The sequence below is a fragment of the Maniola hyperantus genome, chromosome Z, assembly GCF_902806685.2.
Source record: "Maniola hyperantus chromosome Z, iAphHyp1.2, whole genome shotgun sequence".
NCBI classification, from domain to species: domain Eukaryota; kingdom Metazoa; phylum Arthropoda; class Insecta; order Lepidoptera; family Nymphalidae; genus Maniola; species Maniola hyperantus.
The window spans coordinates 6,950,092-6,964,831 of NC_048564.1; the positions used below are offsets into that span (position 1 = coordinate 6,950,092).

At 35.4% G+C, this 14,740-nt stretch overlaps 1 protein-coding gene across 8 annotated transcripts in view; it reads right to left on the reverse strand.

Annotated features, from left to right (window-relative positions):
• LOC117995796 (ankyrin repeat domain-containing protein 11-like) overlaps positions 1-14,467 on the reverse strand; it is a 37,024-nt gene extending 22,557 nt beyond the window's left edge. For 2 of the 8 annotated variants that reach the window (XR_011238468.1, XM_034983800.2), the window contains exons 1-11: positions 14,294-14,466; positions 14,019-14,175; positions 13,783-13,938; positions 11,080-11,337; positions 7,417-7,596; positions 6,413-6,614; positions 5,486-5,660; positions 5,185-5,401; positions 3,175-3,323; positions 609-749; positions 440-500 (exon numbers count right to left, since the gene is read on the reverse strand). Coding sequence is in view for 7 of the 8 variants with exons in the window: in XM_034983800.2 (XP_034839691.1) it covers positions 440-500; positions 609-749; positions 3,175-3,323; positions 5,185-5,401; positions 5,486-5,660; positions 6,413-6,614; positions 7,417-7,596; positions 11,080-11,337; positions 13,783-13,938; positions 14,019-14,154 (1,675 nt within the window). In the remaining variant the exon portion in view is untranslated. The other 6 variants (XM_069509038.1, XM_069509037.1, XM_034983807.2 and 3 more) reach the window with 6 other exon arrangements.
• Positions 14,468-14,740: the final 273 nt, after the last annotated feature.

Here is a 14,740-nt window from a genome sequence, read left to right on the forward strand (position 1 = left end):
AAAGTCCATAAATAAAATATTCTCAATACACGGAAGAACTTGGAATAGAAACAAAAATATATTTTCTGCTCAATAATTACTCATTCAATTACTATTTTATTAGGACTGAGTAAAATAAGTAGCTAATGGATTATGTGAATATTGTATACACACATTAAACGGTTACATCCAATGCGACAAAATTTAATCGCAAATTATTTATTATATCTATGTAATAGAATACAATTAATTTAGAAGCACTGCAAAAAACTATTATGAAACTCCCTGTCGCCGCCTGTACTTGATGAATTCAATTTCACCTTTAAAACAGATAGCATTGCCAACCTTTTGGAATTACAACAATTCGTCTATCTTCATTCTTATTCGTTTCACTATAGGCGAAACTCAATATCCGGCGAAAAGGATTTTATAAGTTTGACATAACAAAGCAATTGATTACCTGCTTCGTTTCTTCCACCCGAGCCGGACGACGTAGAGGGCGCGTGATCCCCGTCTTGGCCCTGCAATAGAAGGTCACCGTTACGCACTAGTCCACCACGCACGCAGGAGACACCGAGACAAATAAGAACACCTAAGGTCTCTACTGAGAGTATGGCAATAGTACTTACAGAGCGCGGTGGACTTTTGATGGAATTCAAAGCCTGATTCGATCCTGAGCCCGAGCGAGCCTCCGACCCCGTTGGAGAGGTCCGCCCCTTATCTTTATCACCGTCATTCGTTCTGTGGGAGCGGAGTACTCTTTGTCCTGCCTATAAGACAAGTATTTAATATTTCTTTTGGACAATAGTACTACTTTCGAATGACCGTCTAACGCAGTGCTTGCAGTTTGCCTTCTGCGTCAGTTAACGTTAGCGGTTTCGATTCCCAGTGGTCATTTTTATCGTAGCCTAAGTAAAGAGAAGATTGAGTCCGAGTAATTTAGAGGGTTCCGTGCCATTACAACATGTTTAACGGAAATAGGGATCCCAAGTGAACGCGGTTAAGTAACAAACTTCTACTTTGCGAGTGCTCGCGTAGTTCAATGAAAAAACCGTAAATATAAAGATGTTTTGTATCAATTTCAAACATAATTTATCATAAATCGGCTTTATTTTTTCACTTATGCCAAAAGACCCCCCTTCGTGCCAAATTTGCGACACCCAAACTGGGTATCCATAATACTTTATACATGCTTAATATGGTGTAATGAGTTATGGAAATGCAATAAATAAAAATTGAAATTGAAATTGAAATTGAAATTTCAAGACAACAGGTCAGCCAGTCACCCACAAGTAGTCTAGAAATGTTTAAGATCTGTCAGTAAGTGAACTATTAGTATAAAAATACGCCTTTAAAAGCCGTATTTTTTGATAGCTTGAAGTTGAAAATTTTATTTTTACAGCAGATTACAGGCCTTAGTAATTGATATTAATTTTAACATGAAATCTTAAACCGCTTCCGAGGAAATGGGCCTTATTAACATAGACGGAAAACAAAATGATTTCATAAAGATTCTGTTTTTCCATTGTAAGGTACGGAACCCTAAAAATACTCAACCCTACTCCCTAGTACCTTCAAAGAATGGTTTGCAATGTATTATTACTAAAAATCTAATTTTTAAAGACCTAGATATCTATTGACGTGGGCAGGACTTTCTCCAAATGAGGGTGATACAGGCTCGAGTACAGTAGAAATATTTACTTATAACAATTTCATACGCAAAAAGGCTCTGTTGTATGGCGTCGACTTCAAGATGGCGGGTAATTTCTAACATTTGAAAAGAGAATTGCTTTTTTACTTGTAATAAGTTCTACACAGAGAGTAGAGAAATTTAGTATTTTCAGTAAACAAAATACCAACAGTATAATTGAAGTGATATATCCGCTACATGATTGTATACTATATGAAATACCAACCTATGTTTAGCAGAATAGGTGATTATACATTATTTTTTTACTCTACAAAACTATATTGATAAAATTATGATGACGGTTGCTTTAGCACATGGGTGCTAAATGCTTCCAACGTGGACTAAATGTATATTTCGGGTTCGGTTCTCAATGGGGTCGGTTTTGTTTAAATAGCGCAAACAGTCACGGCGCAGGCTGAAACCCGAAAGGAAGGCGGTCGAAACTCCACCCAAAACAGTATCTACTGTCACTATTGTCCTATACCTTGCACAAGATTTATGCTTTGTCTGAGAAGAAATGCTGTTTTCATGGTTATTAATATTCTTTACGCCTTGTTTGCTTACAGGCAAAGTTAATAAATTATAATCAATCATATCTATATGTTATCAGTCGATAAGTTATTTGGCAACATTGTTATTTGTAAAAAATTGTAAGGTATTTTTTGACAAATACCTAACCTTAGTAATTTTTGGTCAGATTAGATAGATTTCGCAAGTCGCGTCTAAAGAAGTTTTATTTCAAAATTACATTTTCTTAATTGGTTGCGGGGAGTTTCAGTTGCGTTACCTTATACCGGTACAGCAGTACCGCCAAGCAATTTAATGTTCCTGAGCAGAAATGGATAACGGGTGTGGGTATTTTAAAACCGTTACACCTACTAGTCTATTTTAATTTGCATAATAACTTACCATTGTTATGTTGTTACACGGGCGGTTTTATGTGATGTAAGAACTGTCACAACTTCAACTCATGAAACAGCAACGCAGCAAGAAATAGCGCACTATAGCAGCATATTACAAAGTTATGTCTGCAGATTACTGTGGCTGGTAAACCGCCCATACGGGGTAACAACTAACACTAAGAAATACAAAATGTTGAGTATTTACACAACTACAAACTCTATTAATCCTCAACACAAAACATGTTATACTATTTATATATCTCAATAAAAGCTGAGCAAAAAAAAACAACAAAGTACTGTCAAGTGAAACGGAAAAGTTTCAAGTATATCTTGAAAGTTGTACACAACCAGCTTTAAACCGACAGAATAAAGCTGATCGCACATCTATCCTTAACTAACGACGTACGTCATCAGTAGTCCTTCACTGAGTTCTGAACTAGGAACAGATAAAAAACCCATACGGTAGTTAGAAGAGAAATCTTATTTTTTCAAATAAACAAACTTAAAAAAAAATATTATGACTATTTAAGACAGTTGTTTGTTTGTCTTTCATTCACCTTTCATTGAAGGAAATTTACAGCTGATAAATAAGAGACTACACACCTTACTACTCTCGCCGGTCCTCTTGTCATCGCAATTCCCATCTGAGCTGTCGGAGGTTTGGCCGGTGTCAGTGCTGGTGCACGGTATCACATAGGGTAAAGTGGACGCGCTGCCACGGCCCTTGCCGCTTCCTCTTTGCCCCGTTCCGCCTGTGTGGATCATAAATAAAGTAATATAACTCTGCCCTATTAGTTAAGTTCTCATCAGTAAGTTTAGTGAGATTTGCAGAGAATCTCTCAAAATCGCGATGCGAATTCGCAACACGTAAGAGCGTTACACGTCGTCACACTGAGCTCGCTTCAACGCTTGACAAAAACCTGCGATGCGATTAGTGTCCCAGATTGATTCGGACGTTTACGACGCGAAACAGCGCATCACGGTTTTGAGTTTAGGGTCTTTGTTACAGTTATTCATACATTTACAGCCAGCCCTCCAAGCAAAAACTTTGAAAAATAATAATCGTAATAAACGAGTTCAAAACATTCAGCAATTTGTCTGCTTATATAAAAATCGTGGAAGTTGAAAATGTTTTGGATGACACATTTAAGTATGTATAACTGAAAACATGAAAAACAATAAGAGGTGTAGAGAAGAGAAGACAGACAGAATTTCAAACAGAACATTGAATGAAATGAAATTACACCTGCTTCAATAATATTAATAAAAATAATTTGAGGAAATCATCGCAATGGCAAGACAATACGAAAGTTTATTGTAATACCTTGTCTTCCTATTTGTAGACGAAGTAGCGTGCGCACCAAAACAAATGAGATAAAAATAAATACATCATTTGTACCTTACACACATTTAAATTGATAAATGAACATTTCTAAACATGTTAAACGATATTAGATAGGATTTTGTTTAAATTATGTAAAAAAAACCAATATGAAGGTTGTCTTGCAGGAAAATTAATCTATTCTATTCTACAATTTATGATAGAGTATAGAATAGATATTATGATTTCGAAATGGGATGAGCATCTATGTATTCTTGTATTGTGATGTTTTTGATATATTTATATATTAAATTCTTCAGTGTTTAAGCTTCAAAAGCAGCATATTTCCAATTAATAAGTTTACGATATAAAATGTTTAGGAAAATAGCTAGCCCATTATAGCTTCGCTTGGGTGTACTTCTGAAAATCCCATTTGATCATGTTATAGAGAAAAATTACATTCAAAATCTGTTTCTTGATTCAGCCTTACAAATAACAGTACCTAAAGAAATGTGACTCTCACAAAAGGCTTTAAAGGAACCATAACACATACCAACATATAGGTGACTACTATATTTTAATTAATCTATTATATATTAAATAAAATATAAGTAGTATAGTCCGTACAAAATGATTCCTCACGCGGCATTTTAACTCGGGTCAACTGTCATGTCAAAAGTACGGTTCACCTTTAAAATAATAACTAAAATCGTACTTTTGACATGAAATTTGACACAAAAAGTTAAAATCGCGCGTGAGGAGTTAACGAGAATACAGAACGTTAAATACAGCAATACAATTAAACATTCTCATCATCAAATTATCTTGAGAATGTTCATCGCTTCATTTAAATATTGGCATCAGTGGTGTATTTTAGAGTGATTATTGACAAGCTCCGCCTACCGCGGTATTTTATGCATGGTGCCATTTTTGAGATGGATTTATATTTCCTTAGATATTGTTATTCGTAGATCTAGCCATAGGAGTTGTATGTTATGTCAGTCAGCCAGGGGCGTCGAATGCCGTAGTTTTGACAATTGCACTGTGACGATTGCAATCACCTCTGATTGAATAAAATCTTTCTTTATTAGCCAAAATGGACTGCTGTAGCAAGAATACCATAAATTCAGCCAATCACAACAATTTAGATTATAGCAATGTGACAATCACGAATTTTGCAATCACTTTTACGATTTTAGCGAAGTACCCTTACGACAGGGTTAACTACCGCCATCGTCAAAGTGCTGTTTGTCTGTGAGCACACCTATATGTATAGATAAAGAGGTGTTTACCTTCTCCCTCTTGTTCGTTTCTACTGCCTGAGCCACTAGCTCCACCTGGTATGACAATTTTCAACGGCGGAACTTTCGGTGCAGTAGACTCAGCTTTCTGCTCTTCGTCGTCGTTGTTATCCTTCCCCTGATGCGGCTTCGGGCTCGCCACAGGACTTTTCCTATCTTGCTTACTTGCTTGCGAGCTTGATGCACCTTTCGCTGTACCCGATTTACCCTGTCACCGAAAATAAGATTTAAGCACAAACTTTATTATTCAAAAAAACACAACACAATATTCTGAAAAAAAAAACAATCTTACCTGATGACTCTGTGCAGCCTTGCCACCAGCCCCACCTCCCTTCCCCTGGGCCTGTACTCCCTTCCCCGATGATGAAGCACCAGACACCTTGCCAGTGCTCTGACCCGCCCCGCTTTTCAGAGGAGCAGCGCCCGTTTTGCTCGCCGGACCCGGAGGTTTGCTACCAGTTAGGATTCTGTTCAAGTATTTTCAAAACCATCTTACATTACAAACAACTAGCAAATAAAACTACCTTTTCAATCTTCTTTTAAACTACCCGAGCAAAAGTAATAATCTAAATGATAAAAAGATAATATAAACCATTAAAAGCCAGTATATTTTATTCTGACATATCTGACAATATCCAACGTTGAATATCCAAATAACTGAAATTTATGATATAAACTTGATAGTTTTTGTAACAATTGACCTCAAGCGTGAAATACTCGACATGATAGGATAGTGATAAAATAATTTTTGAACAGATTTTGTATGAAATATAATATCAGTTATTATTTTACATTACTTATAACATACCACAACAAGCACAGTCAAGGAATGCATGGCAGTTCATGTGCAATACCTGTCATATAAAATTCCTGCCTGCCTTCTGTATGGCAGGTGCTTTAATGTCATAGAAAATAATAAAAGGAAAAGGTGACTGACTGACTGACTGACTGACTGAATGACTGACTGACTGACTGACTGATCTATCAACGCACAGCTCAAACTACTGGACGGATCGGGCTGAAATTTGGCATGCAGATAGCTATTATGACGTAGGCATCCGCTAAGAAAGGATTTTTGAAAATTCAACTCCTAAGGGGGTGAAATAGGGTTTTGAAATTTTGTAGTCCACGCGGACGAAGTCGCGAGCATAAGCTAGTAGAAAATAATTTCCTAGTGTGAAGCAAAATTAAATATGTTTTAATAGCTTTGCATATTTACCGTCCAGTTCCACCTCTGGCCACAGGTGCTGGCTTGGCCATTGGTTCTTTTTCTTCATTGTCCTTTCTTTTTTTCCGCTTAGACAATTCATCCTCTGCCGGCTCTGCTTCTTGACTATCTTCTACATATGGCCGTTTATTACTACTTGAGACTACCTCATCTTGAGTTGATGATACTACCCCACTACTTAACTGAGCCCCATCTGTAATAATTTATGATTTTACTACTTAGCTGCATGGAAGACTTGAAAGCTAGTAATTTAAATGTAATGCTATTACATTTTAATAGTAGTTATACTAGAGATAGAAATGAGTAAGAAAAATACTAGAAAATTAAATGACTAAGGAGAACTATAAACACTGAAATAAAATAGTATAATAGATATTGAATAGCTAGGTGGCAGCGCACATCTCTGCCACTAGGGTGGTAACGAACTACATCCGAGGTTTCCCACCACTTAAGCCACTTTTGGCTTTTCAGCTACTCCTAGCAATATGGAACATAGTTGGCATAAATAAATTGATTAAAGCCCATTAAAAAAAAGGTCTCTCAAGATTATTGTTAAAAGATTAATCTTTATTGCAGATATAAGTAATACTGAAAAGACTAAATTTATGAAAAACTATCAAGGGAGCTAAATCATATTTCATTATTATTAATCATTAGGGATCCATTAGATGATAAGTTCACATTAGTTCCTTCAATCATGAGTGATGAATGACTAAAAGTAGAGAATCATCTAAAACTAGATGATTCTCTACTTTTTGATGTGATGATGGATGTTTACATGACAAATATCTAGATTCTAGTTATTTGTCATGTAAACATCAATTATCACATTAGACGGCAGGTTATTCATCAGTGACAGCAGTAAACTGATACCAAAACCTATATCTAATGGATGCATTTGTATGAACTAGAATAAAATATCAATATGAATGGATTTCACGTTTTTATTACATTCACTTAGAATACTAGTGTGTAAATATGTAGTACATTTTTACCATCTCTATTTTCAACATTGCCTTTTTCTTGCGAGGCGGCTTCCTTGCCCTCAAAATGGTCGCCCTGCGCTAGGCTCTCCATGTTGCTTCGTTTATTAAAGTCACTGTTTGAATTTGCATTGCAAACTTTCTTGGCACTGTCATCCCTTGTGCGACCAGTGTGGGTGGCTCTCGCGTTATCTGTTATAAAATTATTGATATTGATTATAAGTCATATTAGCGTCACTCGATATCTGCTGAACTATGTGGAGAGGAATGCACTATAGATGATTCCTTCAAGAAAGATGCTTTGTCGCTTTATGGTGTTTCTTATTACTCATTGGTAGTAAAAATCAATGATATTATGATTTATGTACAAGCTTACTCTTATGATAGAGTGCTTCTATTTACAAGTAAGGACCTGAACACAGAATTTTGAGCACTCATATGAAGACTACAATAAATATTCAGATAAAGGATTTAATCTCAATTCGTCAAAAACCAAGTGAATTATTTATCGAGTGAAGGAAAACAACACATTTGGCACTGATTGCAATTATTAAGGAAAGGTGTAGTTTGGAATGACTAAAAAAATAAATAACTAGGCCTTATTCTAGGCACTTACTAAAAGAATGCTCTAAGGCTAAGGGTAATGCTGGTACAGTAGAAGACAAAATAGTACATTGCAACTAAATATTTTATTTTTCATGTAAAAATAATCTACCTTAACTATAATAATTTAATAACCTATTGCTGGTTATAAGCATGTTATGTAAATGAAATTTATTACAATTGACTCATAACATGAAAGAATTTATTTCACATTGGCAAAGATATTTTTTTTCCATTAAAACAAAAATTATTACTATGAATATCAACACATATTCTTAATTAGTGTTGTATTTAAAAAGAGAATTGATACTGCATAGCCACACACAACCACCACATAACCACAAAGTATTATTACACTATTTTAATTGCATTTATCTTATAAATATACAGCTAGATATTTTCATTAAAGGTTAGGTTAACGTTAATGTACAATAGATAATGAACTTGTTTTAAATATCATTAGTGTATTAGTTTACGATATTATTTTGAAATACACTTAAAATAATTATTGTTGAACAGTATGCATAATTAAATCGCAGAACGCAATTACTATATCGATTCCATTTCAAGTAAAAGTACCATTAACACAACATGCTGTCGCAAGATATTATGAGTTCCTTAAACATAAACTGCTACATTTTCCCATAACTAATTAACTTTGTGCCATCATTTGAGTCATTAGAAAAATGTTTCACAAAAGAGTCACAGCATCTAATCGTGATATATTATGTACGGCGTGCATTATACATTTTACGCAAATATGTAAAAAACGAATAAACACAACTCCCCTTTATTGTGCGAGAGCGCTCTTCTTTGCATTTCACGATACCCGACACTTTTGTTAATATGGCAGTACCAGTAAACAGTTAATTTATCAATAAACTACAAAATTAGTCCGAAAAATCAACATCACGACGTTGACATTACGAAGCGGCCATAACGACAGATTTAGCAACACGCCCTCGCTCGCATCTATGCTCGCCTCGGAACGTTCCGTTACATGCATACAACGCCTGTGTTTTGATTCATGTTGCGGTCGGTCGGACTCGGACTGCTAGACACTCGATCTCAAAGTCACTATCGCGTCATGATCGCGTCTGTCTGTTATTCGCTTAGTTCTTCTTAACTACGCAGCGGATTTTGATACAATTTTCACTGTTATTATAAGTCAATGTTTTACTTAAAATATTTCTTGCCATTATATTCATGGAAAATGTTTTGTCATCGTTGTAAAAATATTATATTTTTGGGTGCTTACGCTGCGTGAACCTTGTGAGATATCAGATACATCAAAATAATGCGCTATGGACATAGGATACTTTTCATCCCGAAATTCAGCATGATTCCCTTAGGAGAGGGGATGAAAGTTAAAACATATACTGAGTTGTAATTAATTAACGCGTTGTCCGATTTCATTCATTCTTTTTTGTTAGAAAGGGGATACTTTAAATATTGATCCATCAATATTTCCAGGTCATCGATTTTGTAGTTCTGAAATTACAGATATCATCATCCTCAGTATTACTATAACTAGGTCCAAATAACTTGAAACCCGGAATGTACAAGGGACCTTTGAACGTGCAGCTCAGCTTAAGCTGGCGTGTGCAATTTATCGTGCTTATCCAGGCGTAGATGAATCTAAATCGCTTAGTGGTATGACTTTGCCGGTAGGGTGGTAACTAGCCACGGCCGAAGCCAGACCAGACCAAACGAAATTTAGGACTTCGTACGCCCGCCGGGAATCGTACCTGAGACCTCCCACTAATAAGATCGCTTACCACTGCGCCAGAGAGGTAGTCAAAATCTATACTAATAAATAAAATTGAAGTGTCTGTCTGTAATGTCGAAATAATTATATCATTTTAAGCTCGTATGGTTATTTGAACTGTAACATAACTGAATCACACATTTTAATTTTTTTTGTCTGTCTGTTTGAATGGGTTAATCTTCAGAACGGCTGAACCTATTTTGACGGGACTTTCACAGACAAGTAGAGGATTGACCAAGGAGTAACATGGGCTACTTTTTTTAACCAACTTTCAAAAAAGGAGTTGTGTGTTCTACCTATATACACTGAAATCTCCTAGATTTCTGAACCGATTTGCCTATTTTTTTAATCGATAGAGAAACTTTGCGACACTGTCCCATGAAAAATTGAATTCCAACTCCTCAATCCTGATGTTGTACGGGACCTGACCACCAAAACTGATGGGATTTAGAAACTGTCGGTTATAAATTGATATTGGAGGTACCTACCAAGTAAATACTTTTTGAACTCGAGGACCCAATGCCTCAGCCCTGATTCTGTAAGGAATTGCATTCCTAAATCCTGGTGATCTCGCGGGATTTTTAAAGAATCATGTGTTTAAATGTTTCTACGAAATCTGGAACGACTCATCTGATGTCGTCCGTTCACCTAGTGGGGGTCTTCCAACGCTGAGTCTTCCGGTGCCATTCCAACATCTTGAGACCACAAAGTCTATTGGTTTTACGAACTATAATATCTATACTATAATAAAACTGTAACTGAAGGATTTCTGTACCTATATATATTTTGAAAATTATAATCGGAGGAAACATTCCTCAACCTCAAATCACTGTGGAATTAATGTCTGTCCGTCGGTATGTGTGCACGCTTCAGGCTGAACTTGCAGCTTGTAAATTACACGTAAAGTTTGATAAACGCATTTTTGTAAAAATGTACTAATTTACAAGAGAAAACGATTGTCACGTTTGATAATCAGGGCACAAGTCTGAGATTTTAACTTTTTGTGTCAAATGTCATGTCTAAAGTACGATTTTAGTACTTATTAAAAGTACTGTTCATCTTTATAGATGAACCATACTTTTAACATGACAGTTGACCCATAGAGTTAAAATAGCGCGTGAGAAGTCATTTCTTTTACAGTTTAGCTACCAAAATGATCTTGACAAAATTTAGCACAATACAAATATAGAATATAGAATATAGAAAGTCAAATAGTCCTACAGGATTTATAAAAACTTACATACACACAGACAAAAATGCAGATGTCAAGCTAGTAAACAATAAATTACATAGTTGAACCTTACCTTTTAATGATTGCAGATATTCAAATATGTGTGGTACAGCATAATCTGCAGGCGTTTTTCCTTTTTTATTCTTAGCGAATGGGTCACCGCCATGTTCAATTAGAAATTTCACCAGTTTAAGATTGCCGGAAGTTGTTGCATCATGTAATGGTGTGTTATCATCTAAGCCTTTCGCATTAACATTGGCATGACCCTCGACAAGTACTGTAACTACTTGCAACCAACCATAAATACATGCTTCATGTAGAGCAGTCCAACCTGTACAAAATCAGTTCTACATACTAAAAGTTCAAACTACAGAAAATGTTAACAGAGACACTGAAAAAAATGACAAAAGGCATAATCCGTACCCTTATATAAATGCGAAAGTGTGTTTGTTTGTTGGTTTCTCCTTCAATCACGTCGCAACGGTGCAACGGATTGACGTGATTTATTGCATGGGTATAGATAACGACCTGGAGAGTGACATAGGCTACTTTTTATCCCGGAAAATCAAAGAGTTCCCGCGGGATTTTTTAAAAATCTAATTCCACGCGTACGAAGTCGCGGGCATCAGCTAGTATAAATATAATATCAGAGGAAACAGCAAGTATGTTTGTTTCAATTGAGAAGAGCAACAATAGCTTGAAACGTAACTTGTACTTAAATTTGAGATTGTTTTATTGTTCTGCTTATGTTCTACATGCCTTACATTTTGTTGCTTGAAAAATACAGTTAAATAAACCAATCATGTTGGTGAAACCAGTTTGATAGGTATTGTTTGGCTTTTAGATCCTACTGGTGCAGAACTTCGTTAAAAATGGATGTCAAAAACAGTATAATATAAAAAGTTTGGTTGCATCATAGTTTTAAAGAATTGATTTCATCAATGGAAATAAAGTACCTATATATTTTTAACTAACTCAATCTAAAACTTCCTTGACAAGCTATCATCATCATCACCATCAACCCATAGATGTCCACTGCTGGACATAGGTCTCTTGTAGGGACTTCCACACGCCACGCTATCATATACCTTGAATTTTGACCAGTCCGCAAAAACATTGAATTAATTTCTTTTTATGTGTACCTCAGAAGTTTTAAAAAATACTATACTTTTTGGGGGAAAATATATAGTTTTGTTATAAGATTAATTTCATTTTATGCAATGTTTCTATACAAAGTGAATTGTGAACTTTATCGTCCAGCCATGAGTTATCACTACCTATAGTATAATTTATAAATACAAAACTGTGTTTGTTTGTTAGTTTATTAGTTTGTCTTTCAATCACGTTGCAATGGAGCAATGTGATTTTTGCATGCGTATAGTTTTAGACCTTGAGTGACAGGCTACTTTTTATTCCAGAAAATCAAAGAGTTCCCACAGGATTTTTGATAACTTAAAACGACGCGGACGAAGTCACTTTGTTCTAAATAAATGAAAATTACATGAAAGTAATGTTTAGTTCACAAAGAAATCCACGTAATCCAAGTTAGTCCACTACCATCTTAGACTGCATTATCACTAACCATCAGGTGAGATTGCAGTCAAGGGCCAACTTGTAACCAACTTGGTTCACGATATTACAGTTTTTGTAGTGATCTCCAATTTTTTGAAAATAAAATATAGCCTATGTTACTAACGGCGATTACGCACTGCACTTTTTTTTTATTTTTTTTTATTTTCTTTAATGGGTTAACCAACAGCTTAGTCATTTACAAAAACAGTCACAAAAACAATTTTAACTATTTAAAATACATTCACAAAATGACAAGCTTATTATAGGCAACCACAGCATGCATAAACTTATCATACATTTCCTAAAGCTAATTAACAAAATTAAATTAGATTACATATTGAATACAGATTAATGATTAGTATTTACATACAAATATTTGTTGTATGTAAATACTTATTTATTTAATTATTTTTAATCGTCACTTCGCACCTATTGCTTAATACTATATCTAGAAATTTTCGCCTAAACTGAGCATAACTATTAGAGAATATGATGTCTATTTCACTCTGTTGACGCACGCTGTTGTTATAGAGAACAGAGATTCGAGGAATGGCGGAATGTTTACCTAAGTTAGTTCTGCAATACCTGACATAGACTTGCACTTCCGTCATTCGAGTTTATCCGTCATCCATGAGAATACCAGTGATTATCTACAACATATGTCATAAGCTACCATACAAACTAAATGGAATGTAGTTTCACAGACTCGGATCGGATGCAGTGCATAACCGCTGTTACTGATAATGTAGCTTTCCATTAGGTGAAAGAATTTTTTAAATCGTAGTTTTTGAGTACCCATTACAATAAAATCTTTTCTCTTTATAATATTAGTTTAGATGTAATTAATTAATTAATTAATATTAGTTCTTTTTTACTTGACACGATAATTGCAAAGGTTGTGTACACTTATTACCGATACATAATATATTGTAGCTGGTTCTTCATTGCACCAACCCTTTTAGTCCCAGTGGCAACAAAAACATCAATTATATAGATGCTCTATGTTATAGGCTTGGGATAATGTTACTGGAGTTTAAAAGTGACTATTTGCATTTTCCTCGAAACTGTGTTTTCCTCTTACTGTGTTTTAGGGGCTGCACTGCAGAATAGGCAAACTTTGTTTTTTGCATCTTTTTAGACCTAGTAAGTAAATTACACTAATGATTATTATTTATTATTGATACATGTAGTATAAAAGTCATACCAGCAAAGTCTGCAACATCTGGATCTTGGCCTTGGTCGAGGTACTTCTTGACTTGTTCATGATCTCCTCTGATTGCTGCAACATGTAGAGGTGTTTCCCCACGTTCATTTCGCTGTTGTCTGGTACGCTTTCGTTCTTCTGCTGGGGTCGGAGCGGCTGAATACGAAAATGGCGGGAAGTCATACTTGATCTAAAGTTTCATAAACATTTAGCAATATAATGCGATATATTTTCACCTGGAAGGGCATCTTGGGATGAGATTTGCATCACCAGAGCCAACTGCTGCCGCTCCGACATGGGCGCTATGACTTGGGACTTTGGCGCGCCGTCAGGCCCGCGCCCGGAGCCCCGCGATCGCGACGTCGACGGCATGCTTCGAGCATAACCACGCTTCTACACATACAAAAAACCCATTTCACTTTGCTACTGTTAATGCATAAAATACGTCTGAATTACTAACGCGCCAATAGCTAAAATCACGACTTGAAACTATTTTCAGTACACCACACACCTTTCTTTTAACGCCAACCAGAATTGCGTTTTCTTAGAACAAAATTTGAAAACTTGCAGCAGCAATTACAAAGGAAAATAAAGCAAAATTAAAATGAAACATTTTCGGTTTCCCAATTGTAGGTAAGTAGGTAATGTTTCAATCGGACTCGGACATCGCGACGAACCATCGACCACAGAGTACATTGGTTGCCATCGACCATGCAAAGTAACCACAGATTATATAATATAAAAAACTAATAGGTAAATATATGGGTAAATATCGTAAATATGGTAAATATCGTGGGTAAATAACATAGAGATAAATTACTAATTACTAAAATAAAATAAGTACCTAGAGGTAACTAGGTAAGATTTGTGTGCTTTAAAAAAGGGTTTCTAGATTTACGTAAATTATATTTTATTGAGTAGGTAATTAGTTAGGTGATTGACCTTTTTATAATTTTTG